Source organism: Polyodon spathula, chromosome 7 (assembly GCF_017654505.1).
Source record: "Polyodon spathula isolate WHYD16114869_AA chromosome 7, ASM1765450v1, whole genome shotgun sequence".
Classification (NCBI taxonomy): domain Eukaryota; kingdom Metazoa; phylum Chordata; class Actinopteri; order Acipenseriformes; family Polyodontidae; genus Polyodon; species Polyodon spathula.
In genome coordinates this window covers 54,036,851-54,059,361 of record NC_054540.1, presented here as the reverse complement: position 1 = coordinate 54,059,361, position 22,511 = coordinate 54,036,851, and the positions used below count along the sequence as shown (strand labels likewise).

At 37.5% G+C, this 22,511-nt stretch overlaps 1 protein-coding gene across 1 annotated transcript in view; it reads left to right on the top strand.

Moving 5' to 3' along the window:
* diaph2 (diaphanous-related formin 2) overlaps positions 1–22,511 on the top strand; it is a 448,520-nt gene that overhangs the window by 24,634 nt on the left and 401,375 nt on the right. The window contains exons 5-6 of the mRNA XM_041253971.1: positions 5,626–5,730; positions 9,736–9,756. Coding sequence (XP_041109905.1) covers positions 5,626–5,730; positions 9,736–9,756 — 126 coding nt within the window. The remainder of the gene's footprint in view (positions 1–5,625; positions 5,731–9,735; positions 9,757–22,511) is intronic.

Sequence of the window (22,511 nt, the reverse complement as noted above, 5' to 3'; positions counted from 1 at the left end):
ACCGCTCTATACTGTGGGCTAAAAACTCTTCAGAAGCAGAAAAGGATGACCAGTGACACTGCTCTTATAACAAGGAAGTTAAGACATTGTTTTTAAAACTTTGGTCCTTTTCAGTTGTGTTAAGTCTAATTGGACTGAAGCAAAAAAGCTTAACCAAAGATGTTGAATTAGTGCTAATGAATATGATACCGCTCCACCTGAAAGACATATTGAATCCATTTAGTTACAGAGCTAGCTCTGGTTAGTGTATACGGTAAGTGTACGCAACATAATATTGCATTTTGAATTGAAGGAGCTGATGTATAATTCAAAACATGTCAACAGGAACATCACTGCCTTGCTTACAATGAGTCAAAAGCTTAATATATTTTATGAGCCTGGAGTATGCCTAACAAAAAAGTGGATTTTTTAAAAAAAAAAAATTATTGTCATCCTATTCCCTTGCACCCCTCACCACTCAGGAGTCCCCGGCCTGTCAATCTCTTGTCCAGGATTGAAAGCTTAGATCTGTTTGCTTCCTGTCTTATCACTTCAGCCACGGTGTTTGGTGATTTGAGGTTCTTTCTAGCAAGATTCCGCTCGTAGAACACTTGGGACGATCCTGAAGCATGAGTTCTGTCCAGACTGCACACCCGGGTGCACAGGAAAGTACAAGGTCTCCCTTTGAAAGAAATGGAGATCTTTACTTTCCTTCGCTCTTGACAATTATTTGATTTCCTTAATCAAGGTGAAGTTGAAAAAATGAGAGGCAAATTATCCAGTAACACTGAGGAAAATGTTGATTCTGCAGTTGCAAGCTATAGAAGTAGTGAAGAGGGGAGGCTGGCTTGCTTGCTTGCTCTCGCATCAGTTCCACAAGGCTGGATCAACAGTGTTTACTTGTCAGAGGGCAGTTCTGTGTCCTGCCACCTCGTTAAACAAGAGCTAGTGCCAGTCATTGAAATTACACATGTAAGATTAGGGTATTAGTTGCTGTGCTGATGCAGACATTTGGCACAATCTCAGGATGATAGTTAGAATAATTCAGATGTTTTGGGTGTTTGCCTGGTCAACCCCCTCCCTCTGCCCTCCCCCTTCCCATGCATGCCATCTCTGCATTCTTAATCATGGAAAGACAGACAAGAATTTTATGGCAGTGAATGTGCTTGTTACATTGACAGAATTGTGTTAGAGCTGCTGCAATTGTATCCTGTATAACCCCCTTCCTGGCCCACTGCTTGTAAAACACAATTATCACCACAGATGCTATTTGCACATTCGTTATTTGCTTTGCAGATGGAGTATATGTGGTTTATAAACATATTCTTCCAGTAATGTTTTACCATATTATAATTAACGCTTGAGCTGTTGTATAGATGAATGATGCCCCCTTATGGAGGATTGGTCTTGCATTTAGGGATAGGTGTACTAAGATGGGCCAGTCTCTGTGCAAACATACCGCAATTTATCATTTTTGTTGCAGCACTTAACAACGTGAAAATGTTGTCGTATATACAGCATACCCTCTCTATAACGCCCTTCATTATAACTAGGGCTAGGAGTTTGTCACTGAAAATTTGGACATAAATCACGGAGCAGTCACGGTCAATGCATTCAAAATCACAGAGAAAATGACAGAGGGAGAATAAAGTCTCGGGGATAAATAAAATAAAATAACTGTCTTTTAATAAAAGCATATTGCGGCGCCTGGTGCACACAGGTTCAGGAAAGAAGGACGAGACAAGCAAATTAAACTAAGCAGAGAATAAAGATGCAAACGGGAAAAGGTAAGCAGACAGGAAGCTTAACATACTTTTTGGGGGCGAGAAATACACACACGAGGATAACACAAAAAGGGTGTGGGGCAGACAAGAGACATGTACGTTAAATTAAGTGCATCCCTACAACAATTAAACAAGTGGAACAATCATTTCAATGAAAAAGAGAAAACTCTTCAATGTATGTAACGCAGCAAATGCTGGCAGTTAGAATAGCACACAATCACACAGACACTGAATTTATGAACTGTTAACATAACATTCAAGAAGTATTTAATCAAAGAGCTTAGTTTGACTCAGAATTTGTTATATATTATAAATGTTCTTCCCTTGTATTAATGGATTAAAACTGAAAAGCTTGCAGTTTATCTCTCTGAATTAAATGCAGCCAAGTATTTTTGCTATGGTCTTTATTGTTGGATCATGTAAAGGGTAGGAGTCTGTTTAACATTGCAGGGATCACACAATATGTCCTTGCCTCGGTGCATTGACTCGGTGATTCACTGCATTGCTCAATTATGATATTTGTGTTCAAAACAGCGTGACATTAAACTTGTGCTTCAATTTGTTGTGTGATAGATGACTGGTAAGGCATGTTCATGGTCCTGAAATATGTTATAACAAAACAAAGGAATGAATAGACCAAGTGATTGCCAGTGCTCTATTTATTATTGGTATTGAACGATACATAATTATACCTTTCCTGGTCTTCTACACAATATAAAGCTATTAGCTGATAGTAGAACAAGAAAAAATGAGTTGACAGGAATACGAATTGGCCTCAGAGGTCATAAACAAGGATACTAATGGTTGTAAATTGTGTTTTTACAGATGCTAAAGATTTGGGCTGAGATTCCTATTGGTCTGGAGGAAGCAAATTGTGTGTGTATTTTATATATATATATATATATATATATATATATATATATATATATATATATATATATATATATATATATTTTTTTTTTTTTGATGTGCTTTTAGGGATGTGCTTTTTTATGTACATTTTTTTACCTGTCCGGATGTTTAAATGCCGTCCAGGTGTGGCGTTTAAACCATATCTTCGTACACACAGACTCTTTATATTACAATCTGATGTATATTGACATCCCTAGTTAGTATTTTCTAAGCAAATAAACCCTAAGTAAGCAATTAACGTTTTAACATTGTAAAGACTTAACTACAAAGTAAAAAACGAAAAAAAAAAAAAACCAAACACACACCAAAGTATATGTTGAAATTAGGACTCTCACTCGATTCAAATTTTTGATTGGGTAATTTCTGGGCATTGGTTGATTTTAACTGGTAGATTTATCCGTGTATATTTTTAATAAAGGTAGCGATCTTATAGCAGCTGTCCTGCATGTAATATTAAAAAATCAATAGACTCTGAACAAAATAATAATAAAAAAACATTAATAAAAATGCAGCTTACCTATGTTACAGAATCTTTTAATCAAATGATTTGTGTAAAAGTGTATTGTTAAATGGTTAATTAAAGCCTATACATAATGTATTTACACTTATGCATTCTGTGAATTAATATTGAGAAAACAACAACTTCCTTTTAAAATCATCTTATACGTATTCACAGGGATGTAAGGTCTAAATAGTTGCCATCTAGAGCGTTCTGTTTATTCTGGATGTTTGCTTTTTACTGCCATCAGTAACTCTATCCACTGTAATTTCCGAATGGCTTTTTCAAATGGGGAAGCATTGAACTTCTTTTAGTTCTCAGAGCAAGACACTGAAGAGAGACCCTGGACATAAGGATGTGTGGTGTGTTTAATTTAAATTCACACTAAAAGCTGTAATGGTGCTACATGCTATGCAATGGATTGGTATTTCAACACAGCATAAGCAACACCCACTCTCAAACTTATCCTCCAAAACCCCCCAGAGAATCTGCAGCTTGATGCATGCCAGGTTGTTCACACGGACAGTCTAAATCTAAATTTTGCCTGTACCCTTATCCCTCTAATTGCATTAATTAGATTGCAGTAGTTGTCCATCAACAATAAAACTGCTGCAGAGAAATATCGGCATGCTGCAGCTCCACAAAGCATGACAATAAATATTCCAGATCAACCTTAATGTGATTCATTATGTGCGGCACCATAGTGGGTCAAAAACGATTGTATCTCAACCTGTTTATTACCCTGGGTTGCGAAGGTTTATGTGTGCATGCTTCATTTGGCTGGATGTGTCTGCAGCCCAGATTTATATTTTTCCCTACAGTTTACCAAGTTTAAACAAGACACGATGGGGGCCCCTTGTTGTTAATGTAGGTGAAGAGCTGCTCGAATACAAGTGATGAGAAGCTGCAGTTTTTCTTCCTCGCATCATCGCAGTGCTGCGCAGACCATTTTCTTTTAGTTCATATTTCTGTAGCTGAACCTGGTTCTGTTATTGGTAGACGTGACATCTTTCTATGAGTGATCTTTTTATTGTTTTTATCTTTTAACTGTTTTTGTACATTCGTGAAAGGTTTTGGTCAGATACGGTGTGCTTCTGTCACTTTTTAGGTTTTGTAGCCTGTTAAAGCAAGTTGTATCGCGTTCTACAGAAAAAGCTGCTCTTTGCGTCTTTTCCCTTAGCTTAGCACTCGCCTTAACTCATGAACCCTAGAGCTGCAGAATGCACATTAACTTATTACCATAGCCATTACATTTTTTTTATAACCACAGTTGAATTCATTGAAGTAAGCAGATTAATAAAGGCAAGGAATTCGTTAAAATGACATGGGTCTACAAACCAGTTAATTGTAGAATACAGATGTTTGCAAAAAAAGTTCAGAGACATTATTTTAGATCCAAAGAAGGGGTTTAATTTTTAAATGTGACAAAAAGAAATTGCAATTATACATCATCTTGTGAAATGTCATCACACTTTCCGTAAAACTGCATAAAATAATGCATAATGCGCATCATAATAGCTCAAGTCTTTTAAAAGATTAATTATAGGCTTTTAGATTGTTCCAGTGGCAGACATATTAAGACCCAGCTACACATTTCATTTTTAGAACTGTGTGGCAGATGGGATGGTGGTGATAATTACTTTCTGATTCAACAAATTGCAAACCTGCAGAGCAATACAATGCCTCATAGATTTCATCATGTCTTCTTCTGTTCATCTATGTCAGTTAGGATGTGTATTATAGAGACAGGCAGACTTCAACCTCAAATGCTTCCCAAGTGTAAAAGAAAGAACATCTATGAGCAATTTTTGTTCATAATACATTTTATATTGGTACCAGGGACTGGAATAAAACCATTTCAGTGAAAAGCTTAGCTCTCAGATCTCTAAATTTAAAAAGGACTTGCACAAATGGCTAGATTCTCAAAACTATTTATTGCAAGTCGTCGCAAATTTTCTTTTTTTGTGAAAGGAAAAACGCCATTACAATTTCAAGTGAATGTGATACAATTTACTTACTCTACAATAATAATTAAAAAAAAATTTGAGTTGTTGTTTTTTTTTTTTTTCTTTTTTTTCCCTGGTTCGGTGACTATTGTATGCATTTCTCAATTTGAAAAAATTGCACTTTGAGACTTTAACCCAAAGTGTGTCTGTCTTTGTGTCACGCTGGTTATAAAGAAGTTTACAAGATTAAGAAAATAGTAGTAAATCAAACTGTAAAGGGGTAGGAGGAGGGAATGGTTATAATCTAAACATCTCGATTATATTATTGATAATACAATGCAAGCACCCACCTACACACATGATGGATATAACCTTGTTTGCAAATCTGTATGTAGGTTTAAAAGGGTGATTTTTAGGTTTGAAAAACCTGTGCTTTATACAAGAATGTAACATGTGTTGTTTTTCTGCTCCATATACTCATCCTCTGATGACTGTCTGTCAACAGGAAGACATGAATCTGAATGAGGATCGCAAGGTTCCACTGCGTGGGAAAGACTTGAGCATCAAAAGAGAGATGGTTGTCCAATACATCTCCGCAACTGCCAAATCTGTAAGTAATGGGGAGAAGAATAAAATATATGACATTTTCAAGACAGTATGGAATAATAAGCTTAACCTGATCTGCTCTCTGCCTCTGCTAAGCCCACGTCTTTCATTGCTGCCTCATTTTACCCATCCTCTGTGCTTATCAAGCTGCTTTTGTTATTATACACTTAGTGTGGATGAGCTAACTGTTCATTTGAATTTAGTACACTTCACCCAACTGCTCGATAATCTGAAACATGACACTTTCATTAGCATATACCAATAAGACTGCTAAATCCACCACACTGGGAGTAATCCAAAATATTTTGAGTTTGGAGTTACATAAACTCTAGTTGATGCTTTAGTGTTTTCCATGTGGTCATGGGTTTTGTTTTGGTTTTTTTTCTCTCCATGTTTACAATCAAGATATTGGTCATTCCCCCCCTCCTGCACAGGGAATTAGCACAATCAAATGGGGATATAAGGAATTAAGTGGGATGTATTGTGCGTTGAACAGCAAGGAAATGAATGGCGGTGTGGGTTTGCCACCCTGCAAGGTCCAATTGCAGTTTAGACAAGCCAGAGCTGAATGTCAAACAATTTGACCATTGGCACATTGTAACAGTGTAGGAGTAGTGTGGGAGCCTGCTTCCTATTTAATTTGCTTTCAGTATTCGAGGGCAGAAACATGTTTTAGGTGATAAGTGAAATTTGCCATGAGCAGAACAGTCATATGCCCTGCTTTCACTTTAAAATTTTGATTAATATTCTCCGCACCCCACTCTGGCACATCGCATAATGTTCCTATCCTAGTGCCTTTGGAATAAACATATAGGCCTATGTCTGTCTGTTTGTGTGTGTGTGCATCTATATATAATATACATACACACACACACACACACACACACACATAAAAAGCCCACTGATTTAAAGGAATCTTGCTACTACACTCTAGTTGATGCTTTAGTGTTTTCCATGTGGTCATGGGTTTTGTTTTGGTTTTTTTTCTCTCACATAAATACTTACAATCAAGATATTGGTCATTAATTCCAGCATGCCTCACTTGCAGAGCGTAGAAACTTATGTATTTTATATTATTCTCGATAGATCCACTGAGATGCAGAAACTCATTTCTAAAAATATCACATTTACATGGGAAGAGGGATTCAGATTTGTTTTTCTGTTGAATCTGATAGAGGCATTTCAGCAATGGATTTCATTTAGCTAACACCCCTGTGCTGTTACTGGAATTTGAATGTTAATTAAAACAAAGATGCAGTGTTTCAAGTGCAGCATAGAAAACAGGACAAGAGGACACAGTTGGAATAGAGGCTAGGAGACACTTATTTTCCACAGGGAGTGGTGAAGGTATGGAATGAGTTACAATGGTGATGCTGAATCATTCTCCTGGGGCATTGGTTGAGCTCTGGCCCTAGGGCACCCTGAAGCACCTTCTTTTCATTGGATTTTACCCATCCAAGCACTGATTGAGGCCTACTGTGTTTTTGACTATAGATGCTAGCTTGAAAGAGGTAGTTTGAAGAAATTGCTTCAGTTCAGGCCTTATTTAGATCCTTATACAGTAATCATTCCAGAGCCCCTCCTCCAGGAATTACAAGCTGCCTTGCACATCTGAATTGCCAGAAATGTTTCTTTATTACCAGCTTTATAGAAATGTAGTCTTCATTACCAGCTTTATAGAAATGCCACAAGTTGTTGTTTGTTTTGCTGGCAGTTCAAATTTATTGGCAAGTTGTCGCCGTGTCTGTCTTAGTGATATCGGTAAAAGGGAAAAGTTCAGACGAGCTCTAAAGCTGTAAATCCCTTCATATTTCAGTCCTGTCCTGGGTATTCCAAGCTTGGGTTCAAGTTGTATACTGCATGGAATAGAAACGCGCACAGATCTGCTTTGTAACCCTGCATATGTGCAACCGGCTGTTTTCAATAAGTGTACATCTATACAACAGAATACACAGGTCTTTTTCAAGAGTGTGCTAATTTAATCAGTCATCAACTCCCTTTTGAATTAGAAACATTTATAGTATATGATACAAGGGATGTCAAAGGATATTGCAGCAGCAGACACATCTCTTGTTGTATCCTACATCAAGTAAGTATGGATATACATATTCTGAGAGAGAGATCAACACAACATGTGGTTCACAAGGCACTGCTGACTGTAAGATACTTCAAAGCTTTTCTTTTGGAGTATGTTATTAAAAGCAACCACTTTAGTTTATCTTAGAAAAAATCCAGGAAGTTCAGACTATTACCTACTCATTTCTCTGTGGGCGGTTTTAGAATGTAATGTGGTTCATAAAGAAGAAATATGTTGCAGTTATCAAGTGAATTTATGTTCGGGCTACATGTTTGACAGTTTATATAAATGTACATCTTCAATATTTTCTTTGAGCTGAAATTGCATGCCTTTAACTATTGTTTGTTTGCTGCTTTTATTCTTGTTCACAGCATGTTCTTATTAACCATGCATTATACAGGATACAGAAATGATTAGACTAAAATGCTTATGTGTTTTGTTTTTTTTGTGTTTAAAAAGAAAATACAGTGTCTGCTTAGCAAGTAATGTGAGAATGGGTGTGACAACAGAAGCTGTAAAGAAATAAATGAAATGATAAAACGCTAAGTTTAGGCTTTTTGTTATGTGTTGCAAACTATGTTTCAGTGGTCTCCACTTCTAGAACTGTGAATGCTCAGTATAGGATTTGTTTGAAATTATTACATATGAAGTTTATTCAAGATGAATAATCTTGATCCTATATAAAGCATGACCTTGAACGAATTCAGACGGTGGCCTTGTAGTCCCAAACATTTATCCTCTATTATAAAATGTTAATTTCCCTTGAAGTTAGTGCAGTGTCGAAGCACTTGGCCACACCAACCAGCTGGATAAACTAGAATGGAAGAAAACATTCCAACATGCAGTTAGTTAATTTAATGGGTAGGAATGTTGGGTGTCTCTTTAACCCAAAACCTGATTGCATCTTTTTAAAGAAAATGCAAGCAACATGCCTGCGGTTTTGTACCAAGACCTCTTTTAACTAGAGAAACCAATGTCAATATACAGTAATAGTGGCTGTCATTGGTACAATGTGCTAGGGAAGCATTGACAGCATTGTGTCTGTTGGACATTGCTCAACATCAAACTTGCAATAAATCATTAAAGGGGAGTTCCATTAAAAACCCTTTACATTGCTGACAGCAGCTGTAAAAATGACGACAGGTATGCTGACTCAATGTTATTTCCAATGAACAAAGAGGCAGAGCATCACATTGTATTGACTCAAGAGGTATGTTTTTAATCTGACACTTGATATAAACTGCACTTGAAAGATGTTGGTTACTTCCTGACATACTTCTTTATACTTGCTTCCATCTTGAGCTCCATCCGTAACCTATACCCTCTCAATAAAGCATTCTGGACAAACAATGAGATGAAACCAGGGCAACCAGACACACATGGCGGCTAAATCATTAGCCAGAATGCTAGTCTAGTTCCTTATGGGGTCCAACAGCAGTCCAGTAGATTTTTGGCAGAACCTCTATTGTCTCCTTGTACAGTGACTGGCAGACTCCATACCTGTGACCCAGGAGGCTATAAAATGGCTCAGTTTGTTTGTCTCCTAATTTCTTTTCTAAAAAAAAAAAAAAAACTTTTTAAATGTCACAGGTAGTATTTGTTCTATTGTGGACCCTCCAAGCTGCGTATGCCTGCCCGGAGTCTCACCTTTAGTAGGAATTGAATGTACAGTTACTTCTTCAGCCTTCAAAAATAATTGGTCAGGCTAAAGCATAGAGAAGTGGATTATAAGACTATTGATGCAGACGTTGTTTGTTTTCTTATTTATTTTACTTGTATTTACATTACAACCAGATGTATTGAGTAACCAAAACAATTGTACTAATACACTAGAAGTGTGTGAAGCTTGGGCCTACTAATAATTGTGTGGTGTTTGTTTTTTTTTGTTTTTTATGCACTTTTAACTCCTCTGCGTTGACACCCTGCATGCAGATAACAGGGAGCAAACCTGCGGTAAGTAGTGATTTCTAATTCTCTCACCTCCTTATATTAATGTTTCACTGATTTCTCATGTGCTTTAACTGGACTGTAAAACTGAGGTCGTTTTTACAGTATTAACGCATTAACAATCTGTATAAATGCAGACAAAATTGGAAACGTTTTGCAAAAGATTGATCTTGCTACAAAATGAGAACAAGGAACCTTTGTTAATTCAACTTTTTTTTTTTTTTTTAAGTACATTGCAAAATGCATATTAACATCAATCTCAAATGTGCAAAGAGAGCAATAGTTTTTATATGAATAATCATATTACGTCTAAAAGTTTATTCTTTCCTCAGTCGATGCCTCGCTTAATTACATTTTCACACACTACTCATTTTGTAAGAAATTACTTGCATTGAGTAGATTTGTTTTTGCTTGAAGCAGGGCCTGTTTAATGTAGTTTGCAGTTTAATCTTTTATGTAACATATCTGAATACTCTTCACAAATACCTAAGTCTCTCTTCTGCCGCAGTAAAGCATTTACAATGCTATCTGGGAGAGTTGTTTTCTCAATAAGGATTAAAGCTGGCTTAATCTTTTTTTTTGTGCCTGTGATTAATACTGTTCCTGTATTTCAGAGTCTAAGAGCTTTGTTTCAGAGGTGACACAGTTTTGTCATTTTCATTTTTCTTTGCCTGTTTCATTGCTTGAAAAAAACAATATATATATATTATATATCTATATATATATATATATAGTATAATCTATATAAATAATATATATATATACACACACACATTTTATTTTTTATTTTTTGCATGGAGAAAGATTGAAAAAGCCTTAGTAGTAGGAAGGTTGTTGTCTTTATAGTAGCTCAATTTGTGTTTGTATTGTGGTATATAAAGGACATCTTGCTGCTTGTTTTGGTATGGTCTGACCCATGTTTTGTTCAGAAATACTACAGAAACTTAAATAACAAACATTTTGACTAGTTGCCTTTCTTCAGAGTGAACCCATTGTGGACCCTATTCTGTATCATGTGATCCAGTTTGGACAGTGTACTTGTTTTAACATTTATTAACTACCCAAATAATCATTTCAAAGGGGATGGGTTCTGTATGGTCTGGAAGGATACATTTCCAAGTTCAGCAGCAAGTTTGTGCTGCTGTTTTTGTTAAATTTAAGTACTTGTTGTTAACCTCATTAAAAAGTAAAGTAGTGATTGAATAAATTACATATTGAGAAGGGTTGTTACAGTACAGAATGTACCTTTTTATTGCTGATTGTTACATTGTACTAAATGGCCACAAACAACAAACACAGGATTTAGCATTGTTTAATTGGAAGTACATATTACCCACTGAAAAAAAGTAGTAGGTTTCACTAATAAGATCAGAAGCTAGAAATCCGATGGCTACCAAGAAAAAGGGCAGGGTTCTTTTTACCTTCTGTAAATGGAACTGGAGAAAAAGCTGTCCTAAATGTAATTTTACACTCCATTAAAAGGAAATGTAAAAATATGTAAATAAATAAACATGCTGAGAAATTATATCACCCCCCCCCCCCCCCCCCCTAAAAAAAAAACCCCCAAAACAACAAAAAAACAGATGCAGTAACTAAAAGGTAAGGGCATAGCATCAGCAGCATTGAATTGTCTTTTCCCATTTACTTGCTCAAAGCTGGAAAGGCATTTCTGGCTGCCTCCAGTTCAAGACAGCATCTGTAACATTTACTTCTGTTCGTCAAGCATGAAATCTGTTTGGCATCTTATCCAGGTCGCGAGGACGTGCTCGTATGAAGTTGCTGTAACTGTGTCTGGCTGCTGTCTCTGTGCGCTGAATGACAGGGGGTGTGATAGGTTTCTAATGGAACCTATTAATAGGTGAAGTCAGCATATGTAGCTGTTGGTATGTTCTTAGACTGCACTCCTGGCAAACTGTGTTTCCATTGTGTGTGTGTGACCGTAGGTAGAGCAGTAAGCATTTACGAGTAAAGCACAATATAGACATTGTATGCTCCACTTTGTGCAACTCCTTTGTTATTGACAGAGCCTATAATGTGAGCAGCACCTCTGGCAGGCACTGTATTAAATGCTGGTGCCATGTTGATACCAGTGTATTTCAGCTCAAAGATGATACGTTCATTACCTGAAGAGACACAATGCAACTTGACATAACCTGCCACGGGTCTGCATGCAAAGATCGACAAGCCCTGGCAGCCTCGATTTGATGCGGGCCGTTGCTATGGAAACAGTCACAATCCCTGAGTCTACTGGAAGCACGATTTCATCCAACGGTGACTTGCGGGGATTGGATCCTTGCTGTTAATAACCAGACAGGAGGTTTGTCAGATTTTGAAAAAAAAAAAAAAGGTATTTGTCTGGGAAGGTCATGGATAAAGTCTGTTTTTGATTACTGGAGGCAGATTTGACCTTTGCACTTTTCAGTTGTCAGTTGGCCCAGGTAGTGCATTTAAGAAAAGATACAGGAGAACTGGTGTGGTCAGGGGCCACTGAGATGTTTGGGGACTATATTTATGAAAGAGATTTAAAAAATAACGTCAGTACTGGCACACACATTGTAAAAACTAATTATATATATATATATATATATATATATATATATATATATATATATATATATATATATATATATATATATATATATATATATATAATGATGTTGAACCTTTTGAGGCTTCTTATCAACTTAAACACACCGTTTCATTATGTTTTTGTTTTGAGAAGTCTCCAGTTATCACAGTTTAATTTCACAGCACTGAAAGAATAACCTTTTGAAGCATATTTTATCTGTTTGCAGTCTGCCCTAATACACAGAAGGGTGCCGAATGCCAGCTGTTTCGAATAGTAATGTGCAACTAAATCAAGGCCACAATATGTTCGCGCAGATCAGTAGATTGTTTTCATTGCAGTTTGCCAAAAGGGTTTTTGTATGCAACACCCCACATCCTGAGAAATATGGATTTTAGCAGTGCAGCATTTAATTAATCTTATTGGGTGATAAAATGTGTAAATAACAGGGACGTTTTCATTGTTTTTTAAAGATAAAAAAAAATGACCATTAATATAACGTGATTTTGACATTTTGCCTGTTAACACACTTTTTCTAATCAAAGACATTTAATTAAAATAATCAGCTGGACAGAATAGAGCTTGTGAGTTAATACTACCAGTCTGTTTGTCTAGGGTGGATTCATTTGATTAAATTAATGTATTTTATTTGTATTTATTTTCAAAGGTTGAATTTTATATTATATTTATATATCTATATAATATATATATATATATATATATATATATATATATATATATATATATATATATATATATATATATATATATATAAATGTGTGCATTGCTGATAAGGAGCAGTTCAGAAAGTGAATAATCCTGCTTTTTTCCAATGGTCAGCTGTAACTCTATAGTGTACAATAAGCAGAATAATAAGAAAAGAGAATCGCAATGGAAGCCACAAGATAAAAGTTGAGTGGCAAGGACAGTTGTACACATAAACCCTGTTTACACAAGATTGCCTGTGTCTGGTGTGACTCTAGTATTGGTATTTCCATTAGGGATGGTACAGAGATACCTTAGTCAGTTCCTCTCTTTGCATTCACAAACCACTCTTAAACTTCAATTTGAACAGATTTGGACAGATTTAGATAGAACTCTTTTTTCTAAAAGGAATAATTGTACATTTCTGGTTTTGGTTTTACTTTTAGGAAAATAAGCGACTTAGTCTCACTGATTGAGTGAAAAGGATTGGAATCCATGCAGTTGTAGTGCAGCGTGCACAGATCTGTATCTTAATTTATTTTTTTAATGTGAAGCTTTACCAAATTTCAGGTGAAAACATCTGTAACCTATCATCATTTGATTGACAGGAAAATCTTTCCAGCCATCACTGGACTAAGGAGGTAACTCCCACAATCAGTGGGAACCTTAATCTGTGTCAGCCACCAATAGGCATCAAGCCAGGTAAACTTAAACCCACCCTCTGCAGTCAGTGCCATGCTTTGAGTTTACCTTCTCCCAACCTCTACCTCGTTGAGATCCTCTCCAGGTGTACTGAGAGATGTCAATCAAAATGGAGCCCACCCCAAGTGTCAAAACCAAGCTAGTCAAAATGCCAAGCAGTTTTTACTGTCTAATAAAAGGTAATACAATTAAATTGCTAGAGTTGTTCTGACTGAATAGATGTTAGTTCATTTTAACCCTTTAAAGTACACTGGACTTTGTGTCCCACAGTGTTTCAAATGCATTGAAAAGTTGGATCTGGTTATCCAAATTGTCAGTTTCCTCATTCTCAAATGTATTTTAGCCCATTTGAAAGACCGCTCAATTGCGTGTGTGCCTCAGGGGTTAAAAACGCAATAATATATTGAACTGTGTTCAATATATTAGTAAGCCCTCAGTAAGTCAGTAAGCCCTCTTGTGTGTTGCTTATTCTGTCTAACCCTCAACAGCAGTTGACAACTTCAATTCATGTTCAAGTTTGTACTCATGGTTGCAATATAGCACTGGAAAGGGCTAATTCCCTAATCTGCCTGTGACAGTCAAGAATATTATTTCAAACCCTGAAGTAAAATATTCAATGATTTGTGGTTGTGTTGCATAATCAATTGTATTAAAAGTGATATGCTTTTGACAGACACTGACAATTAAATCTAATTCATTTCTACGTGTGTGTGTGTGTGTGTAATACAGCAGCGGTATTTATTGAAATGCAGGCATTTCAGTCAGATAATAACTTGAAACGTTGGGTGAGAAGTGATTGATGTATATTTAATTGAAATAGTTGTCCTTTCAAGAATGAGGTGTATCTAATTATTATTTTATATGTTAAACTTTAAAACTGAAGTACCAGTTTTAAATGCTAAGAGGTGGGTTTGGTTTTTTTACAGTGCAGAAATGTGCATAGTTCACTGGGTTCTGTAGTCACATATTCCTCGGAAAGTTTAAGGAAGAGGATCATAAATAGGATTGTTTATATGAACTACAGCACAGAGAGGGGCTTTTAAAAAAAATGTATCAGCTGTTCCATGCAGAAACTGTCTGGGAAAGGTCTTTTTACTTTGACCTCTTTGGATCTGGAGTCTTTTGACGGCAGTTTTTAGTAGTGGCATTCAGCCACCATCTGTAGCAATACTTTACACTGTCTGCTATGAATGTTTTTGATACAAAATGGTGCCAATTTCTGTAGAAGATTAAAAGATTGTTTTTGATGGCTTAGGGAATGTATAGTGTTCTGAGTTTGTGAAAGGGAATTTGTGTTCATTCACTGGCCCGCACCTGAATTTTCACACTGACTGGCAATACAACACATCTATAGTCCCATAATGATGGTGATTATCAGTATGGGTGTCTCGCACTTGTTATCTAAACCACAAAACACCCAATCAAAGCAGCAAGAGTGGCAGTTGACGGGTGTTGGGAGAAGAATGGAGGGTGACTGTGTGTGTGTGTGTGTGTGTGTGTGTGTGTGTGTGTGTGTGTGTATATATATATATATATATATATATATATATATATATATATATATATATATATATATATATATATATATATATACACACACACACACACACATGCTCCCTCGCTATAAACTCTCGGTTATAACGTGCCTTGGATATAACACTTCTCCAGCATGTCCCCCAATTCCCTATACTAGTGATTTCATGCTTTATTTCTACAGCAAATATAGTACCAGTGTTCAAACTTTAAACAACTTCTCAGTCTAGCTTCCGTTTCTGTCTCTTCCTTTTGATACAGTATCTGAACTGAAGAATAGCTGCGCTGGCACGGACATCTTATTCACCATTTGTTTTATAACTAAATAAATATTAGGCCTATTACATGGTTAGCTTTCCTAATGTTTTTACTTTTTTGCTGCAAGAGGAACTTCAGCTTTCTCTGGGAGACGAAAGGTTTCAGCCCCACTCCGGCAGCCAAACCTGGGGCGAGCCCATTCCCTCTTCCCCTCTCCCGAACCGCTCTCCTTCTCGCACTTGGTTTGCTTGTCTGTCGCTTGAACTGAACTCCCGACCGTCGTTCAGCCAGGCTTTATTCTTTTAAAAACTGCTAATTAATGGAATGTTTGTTTGTTTATTTATTTATCTATTTATTTATTTTTTGTAAAAAAAAGTGTTGATTACATAGTGCTTTATGCATGGTTAATTCACGGAAAGTTACATTTTTGTTTCATTATATGTTTATTATAGAGAGGGAGTTATTTTATTTTGTATTTGTCAGATGTGGGTTATGTCCCACGGTGCCAACCACCCCCTCCCCTATATATATGTGTGTACACCGAGTGTACAAAACATTAGGAACACCTGCTCTTTCCATGAAATAGACTGACGAGGTGAATCCTGGCGAAAGCTATGATCCCTTATTGATGTAACCTGTTAAATCCACTTCAATCAGTGTAGATGAAGGGGAGACAGGTTAAAGAAGGATTTTTAAGCCTTGACACAATTGAGACATGGATTTTGTATGTGTGCCATTCATAGGGTAAATGGGCAAGGCAAAAGATTTAAGTGCCTTTTTGAACGGGGTATGGTAGTAGGTGCCAGGCACGCCTGTTTGAGTGTGTCAAGAACTGCAACGCTGCTGGGTTTTTCATGCTCATCAGTTTCCCGTGTGTATCAAGGATGGTCCACCACCCAAAGGGGATCTAGCCAATGGCAGGCCAGTGGTCGAAAACGGCTCTGATGAAAGGGGGCCAAAGGAGGCTGACACGAATTGCGCAGAGCAACAGACGGGCTACAGTTAGTCAACTTTCAGTCCAGTACATCATTGGTGCCGAAAGACCCATAAAAGAATGCACAACTCGTCGTACCTTGACACGAATGGGGTATGGCGGCCGACGACCTAACACTTCTTTCAGCAAAACACAAGAAACTACAGTTGTAGTGGGCTAAGGAACGAAGACACTGGAGGACTGTAAAAACATTGCCTGGTCTGGTGAATCCCGGTTCCTGCTGTTTCAAGCTGATGGGAGGACTAGGGTATGGAGGAAACCACATGAGTACATGCATCCATCATGCCTCATGTCAACACTGCAGGCTGGTGGTGTGATGGTATAGGGTGTGTATTCATGGCACACATTGCACCCCTTGATTAAAAGTGGAGCAACATTTGAATGCCACAGGATATCTTAACATCATTGCCAATCAGGTTGCAGCAGTGTATCCATCTGCTAATGGATTTTTTCAGCAGGATAATGCCCCATGCCACAAGACTAGGATTGTCCAGGAATGGTTCCACGAACATGACAGTGAATTCAGCTTACTGCAGTGGCCTGTCTAGTCAGCAGATCTCAATCCAATTGAGCATCTGTGGGATGAGATGGAACGAGCAATTCGGAGTAGAGATCAACTTCCAGCCAACTTGGCACAACTGTGGGAAACATTGGAGTCAACATGGGCCTGCATCCCTGTGGAACGCTTTCGACACCTTGTAGAATCCATGCCCCGAAGAATTGAGGCTGTTCTGAGGGCAAAAAGGGGTGCAACTCAATATTAGGAAGGTGTTCCTAATGTTTTGTATACTCAGTGTGTGTGTGTGTGTGTGTGTGTGTGTGTGTGTGTGTCTATATATATATATATATATATATATATATATATATATATATATATATATATATATATATATATATATATATATATATATATATATATTGTAATTTCCTACGATTAGGATGCTACGTACACATTTTGCATACACACACAACACACACATATGTAACATGTGTGTCGTCCCTCCCCCCAATTTTAGGAGGGACGTTTTTAAATCCTCCCTGCATAAAAATGTGTGTTTATTATTTAATTATAATTGTATTATTGTTTTATTCATTATCCCCTGCACCTGGCTGTAATTGTAAATTAGAGTCAGGTGCAGGGTATTTAAAGAAAGCACCCAGTCTCTTTGGGCTGCTGTGTGAAGAGCCCAACTGTGTGTGGCATAGTCCTGAAAGGTATTGTGTGAAAGCCTTTTTGTCAATAGTGATGTTGTGAACTGTATTTGTGAAACTGTGTGTGTTGTTTTTAGCCGGTAAACACCCTAGCTGTCCTGTTATTAGTTTAGCGTTTCAGTTTGTGTTTAGTTAGTGCTCAAAAAGAGCTAGTTGTCTTTTTGTTATATTTACTTTTGTTATTAAAATTTGCGCATAAGCACTTTGAAAACTCAATTTCGCTGTGTGCTGGGTCTATTTTTAAAGGGGCAAAGAACGTGAGAGAGTGCAGCTCAATCTCCATCCATCCATCCATCCATCCATCCATCCAACGGCGCTGGAGCCTTTCTAAAAGTGGGTGGGCCGGAGGGCGATAAATTAATCCAGTGCAACAACAACAATACTACTACTACACTACTACTACAATGACTATGATTACTACTAGTAATAATGAGTTTGTTATCTGAATATTGGGTAAGGAGTGGTATTCTACAAGTGTCTTTTAATTTACTTCAAAATAAATTAAATGCTTATTTTGTAAAACAAACAAAAAAAGAAAATGACCTTGTACAGCATTTACATTGATAAATAATATATTGATAAATAATATTAAACGGCTGTCTACAAAGTTTTACAGTTATTTACTGCTTCGGACACACATTACATGAAATGGAAACGAATGTTCCAACATGTTTCAGCAGTTCTATAGTTTTACAAGATGACAAATACAGCAGCATTCGTTGCCACACAAACTTGGCTTCTCTGCACTCATTCGTTCCCATGTGGTTTGTTAAAAGCTTAATTTGTTAAAAGCCTCTGAAGAAGCTGGCGGCACAGCTAGCGAAACGTTAGGATTATTGTCTATCAAGACAGTTCCTGTGTTGTCTTAATTTGTGGATTTATTTGACTCGTCTGTGTCGCTGTTTTGGACGAACGATGAGATTCAAGGTATTCAAAAACACCTGCTGTTAAAAGTGGGTTGGCCAGGCCCCCCCTGTTTAAAAAGTGTGTGGGCATTGGCCCACCTGTCTCCGGCACCTATGTGTATATCTCTGAAGATAGTTTGTTTCTACATGTTGCTTCCCAAAGGCAACACTAACATCACATTTTGTTTTAATACATTTATAGAGTGATGTATTGACTAATTAACTTCTTTCAAAGTAAATGTGAAAGCTACATCTTTACAAGCTGATTAAAAAAAAAAAAAAAAAAAAAAAAAAAGCCAGAATGACATAAAAAGAAGATGCCATTTTTTGTTGAATCCAATATGGGTTGCAGTATGTTTTTAGTGAAGTATTGTTGATTTGAAATCCATATAAATGTGGTTTCCAAGATGATGTTGAAGCCAGTAATCCATGGTTTATAAATTCAAATCACGGTTTGACATTCTATTAGAATATTTGTGGTTTGGAAATGTTAAAGAGCAAATGCAATCTCCCCTGTTCCTTAGTAAAATGGATTACCGTTAATTTACCAGATTACAGTTTTAAGCTTGTAGCTTCTGCTCTGTGCAGTTTGTCATAGATATCTGAATTTATCATCAGTGTCATAGTATGGAAAGTAGATTAATTTGCTGCATTATTAAATGTACCCTTCACACCTGAATAGACTGGCGAGACGACAGGTCACCTTTGTTCTAAAACTGTTTGATTCTCTGGAACTCCTAACCCTCCTCCCCAGCCTGAGGGGAACAGCCGCTCCCTATCCACCTCCAACAGTGTGTCTTAAATATTGCATGTTCTTATCATAATGTACGGGCCTTAAACTCTGAAAGTAAAGAAATTCGAAAACAGGAGACTTTAGCCAAAGGTTTAGACCATTAGAGATGGGGGATGAGTTTGCATGACATTTCAGAGCAGAGAGAGAGGGAGAATGATATTGTTTCTACTATTGCTTTCCTTGAAATTGAATTGCAAGCCTGGCCCTTTTCATCATATCGGAAGTAAGAAGTCTCACTAAAAAGTAAGTTTAAGTTGCTTGTAAGCCAAGTCAATGAATGCATCCTTTGTTACGTAATTTCACACGATTAGGTGATTTGCTTTTGAACAGACATCTGACAATTATGCATAATCTTCCTTCTTTAATGGGCAGTATATTCACTATGCAGGACCGTGTGATTTTAACTCCTTGTACTTCGAAGTATGAGAGAGAGGAATCATTATACCCACCTCAGCAGCATTTACACAGATACTCAAACATGATTTATAGGATAATTAGTGCTATTGCTTCTTGGATGCGTTTCTTAAGATGCCTATCAAATGACTGAACAAAGCAATAGCTTCTAAATTGTCCTGCAATTCTGCAAAACAAAACAAAAAAAACCTTGTTTTGACATATTGTTAAAGGTTTCTGTTATTAGTGGTGGACTAAATTAAATGATATTCAGTTTGCAAACTATTTAATGTTATTGCTGAATAGTAGGGTAGCAAACCCAATAGAAGTGATGTTAGCAAATTGTTGCATTATTTGATTAAGTCCAGTAGGTGGCAGCAAATCTATTTCTATGGGATAACTGAAAGCATGCCTCCCTCGTTCCTGGTATTGGCGATGCATACAGTAATCGACCTAATGTCTTTGCTTTCGTTTCCAGCTGTAACTTTTCAGATTCTTCAGTACTTAAATGCTTTTACGCTTTATAATGTTCTGTGGAGTGTAGGTTGGTTGTTTTCTTCAAAACCCAGCTCAAAAGAGATATATTTTGCAAACTATGGTTATAGCATTCACAGCTTCTACATCATACTGATAAATATTTTCATTGTATTATACATACTAGACTACTCTGTCATATCTAGAGTTAATAACTGTTTGATGTGATCAGAAATAGTCATAGGCCCTAACTGCATTTGATTTTCCCTGACAACAGCAAATATTAACACATTACAAAACGTAATTATTGAGTGTGCAGTCACTTGCAATCAAGCTAAATATTGAAAACCTAATTATTGATTGTACACACACTTATGCAATCATTTTTTTAATTGTTCATCTTGGCAGGGAAGTGTTGATCATAATTGTAATTCTGACACACAAAAACACATTGTCGTGCTGTCAGGCATACTGACTTGGAAATGGTGTCATTCTTAATATGCTGCTGTTGTGATTATATCTAAGCTGACGGGCCCCCAAATAATTAAAAGTAACGCAAATGGGTAGCAAAGGCAAGCAGCTCAGGAGCCTTTCCATTGGTTCATTGATTCATTCCTTATCCATTAATGAATGTTAATGACAAAATGGCATATGCATCCAAATGGATCGCACATATGTTGTATTGTCACCTTTCTTGAGGTACAGGTGTTAGAAGACTACAGCACATTAATTTTTAAGCCTGAACATGTGCTGTTCTTTTATTTTCAGCTGCCCCTTGCCAGCCCCCCCCCCCCCCCCCCCCCCCCCCCCCCCATTCAACCCCCCCCCCCCCCCCCCCCCCCCCCCCCCCCCCCCCCCCAAAAAAAAAAAAAAGGATAACTGTGATGTTTCATACTGTCATGATTCTGGCAACACCATTAAATTTTATAATCAGGCCAGAGTTGGATTCAGATTTAAAGCATTAAAAGCACATCTCTGGTAAAGATTGTCACTCATAGATGAAAGAGTGATGAAGTACATACCCCCCCAACCTCTGTGTGAGCTTTTAGGTTTGAATCCTGCCTGAACGAGGTGACAATGCAAGCATGTTCTGCCTCGTCCAGCAGTCAGACAAGAAATGCCAGGCACACTGCTTTTTCAGACGGCAGAACTGCCAGCTTCCCTGGGGCGTGAAACCTTGGACTGTCTCTCTCTCTCTCTCTCTCTCCCTCTCTCTCTCGTCTCTCTCTTCCCTTCTCGCTCACTCTTTGTCTCCTCTCTGCTCTCGCTCTTTCCTCTCTGCTCTCGCTCTCTCCTCGCTCTCAATCTCCCTTCTCGCTCTCTCTCTCCCTTCTCTCTTCCGCTCTCTCTTCTCACTCTCTCTGCTCTCACTCTCTTCTCGCTCTCTCTTCTCGCTCTCTCTGTCTCTGCGCTCTCTCTCTCCCTTCTCGCTCTTTCTCTCCCTCGCTGTCTCTCTTTCCACCCTCGCTTTTGCTCTCTCCTCTCTCACTCTCTTCTCGCTCTCCCTTCTCGCTCTCACTCTCTTCTTGCTGTCTCTCTCTCTTCTCGCTCTCTCTTCCTCGCTCTCTCTTTCCGCCCTCGCTTTTGCTCTCTCTCTCTCTCTCTCTCTCTCTCTTTCCGCCTCGCTTTTGCTCTCTCTCTCTCCTCTCTCACTCTCTCTCTCTCGGCTCAGTTTTTAACCTAGATCTTGAGTTTCGGCTGAAGCAGTCAAACTTTATTTATGTATTTGATTTTTTTATTCTATGCCTGGAACTTATTATTCCAAAACATGCAGTTTTATAGAAATAATCTCTCCCTGGGTGCTTTTACACACAGTACACCTGGGAAATGTATTGCTCAAGCCCCCAAGGGGAAAGAGGGGTGCGTATTTCTATAAAGAGCTATTTGTATTGAACACCCTACCTGAGAGTAGCAAAACTACTTGGATTTGACTTTCCTTTAAAGGTTTATTAACTAAAGTTTTAAACCTGGTCGTTTGTACTACTTCCCTTATTTAGCTTATATGGTCACAGCTTATGTGTTATGTATCTGTTATCCATTATCCAGTTCAATTATCTAATTTAGGAAAAAAATATCTGGACTCGATGGACTGTTCGTTGGTAACCATCTACTCCATATTGTTTTTTAACAGCTGTAGATTGTTGTGAAGTTGTCTTGTGGGTGGTTCTGGTATGGTTAAATACGTACCTGTCCTTCCGATGAGATGTAAAACCGAGGTCCTATTGT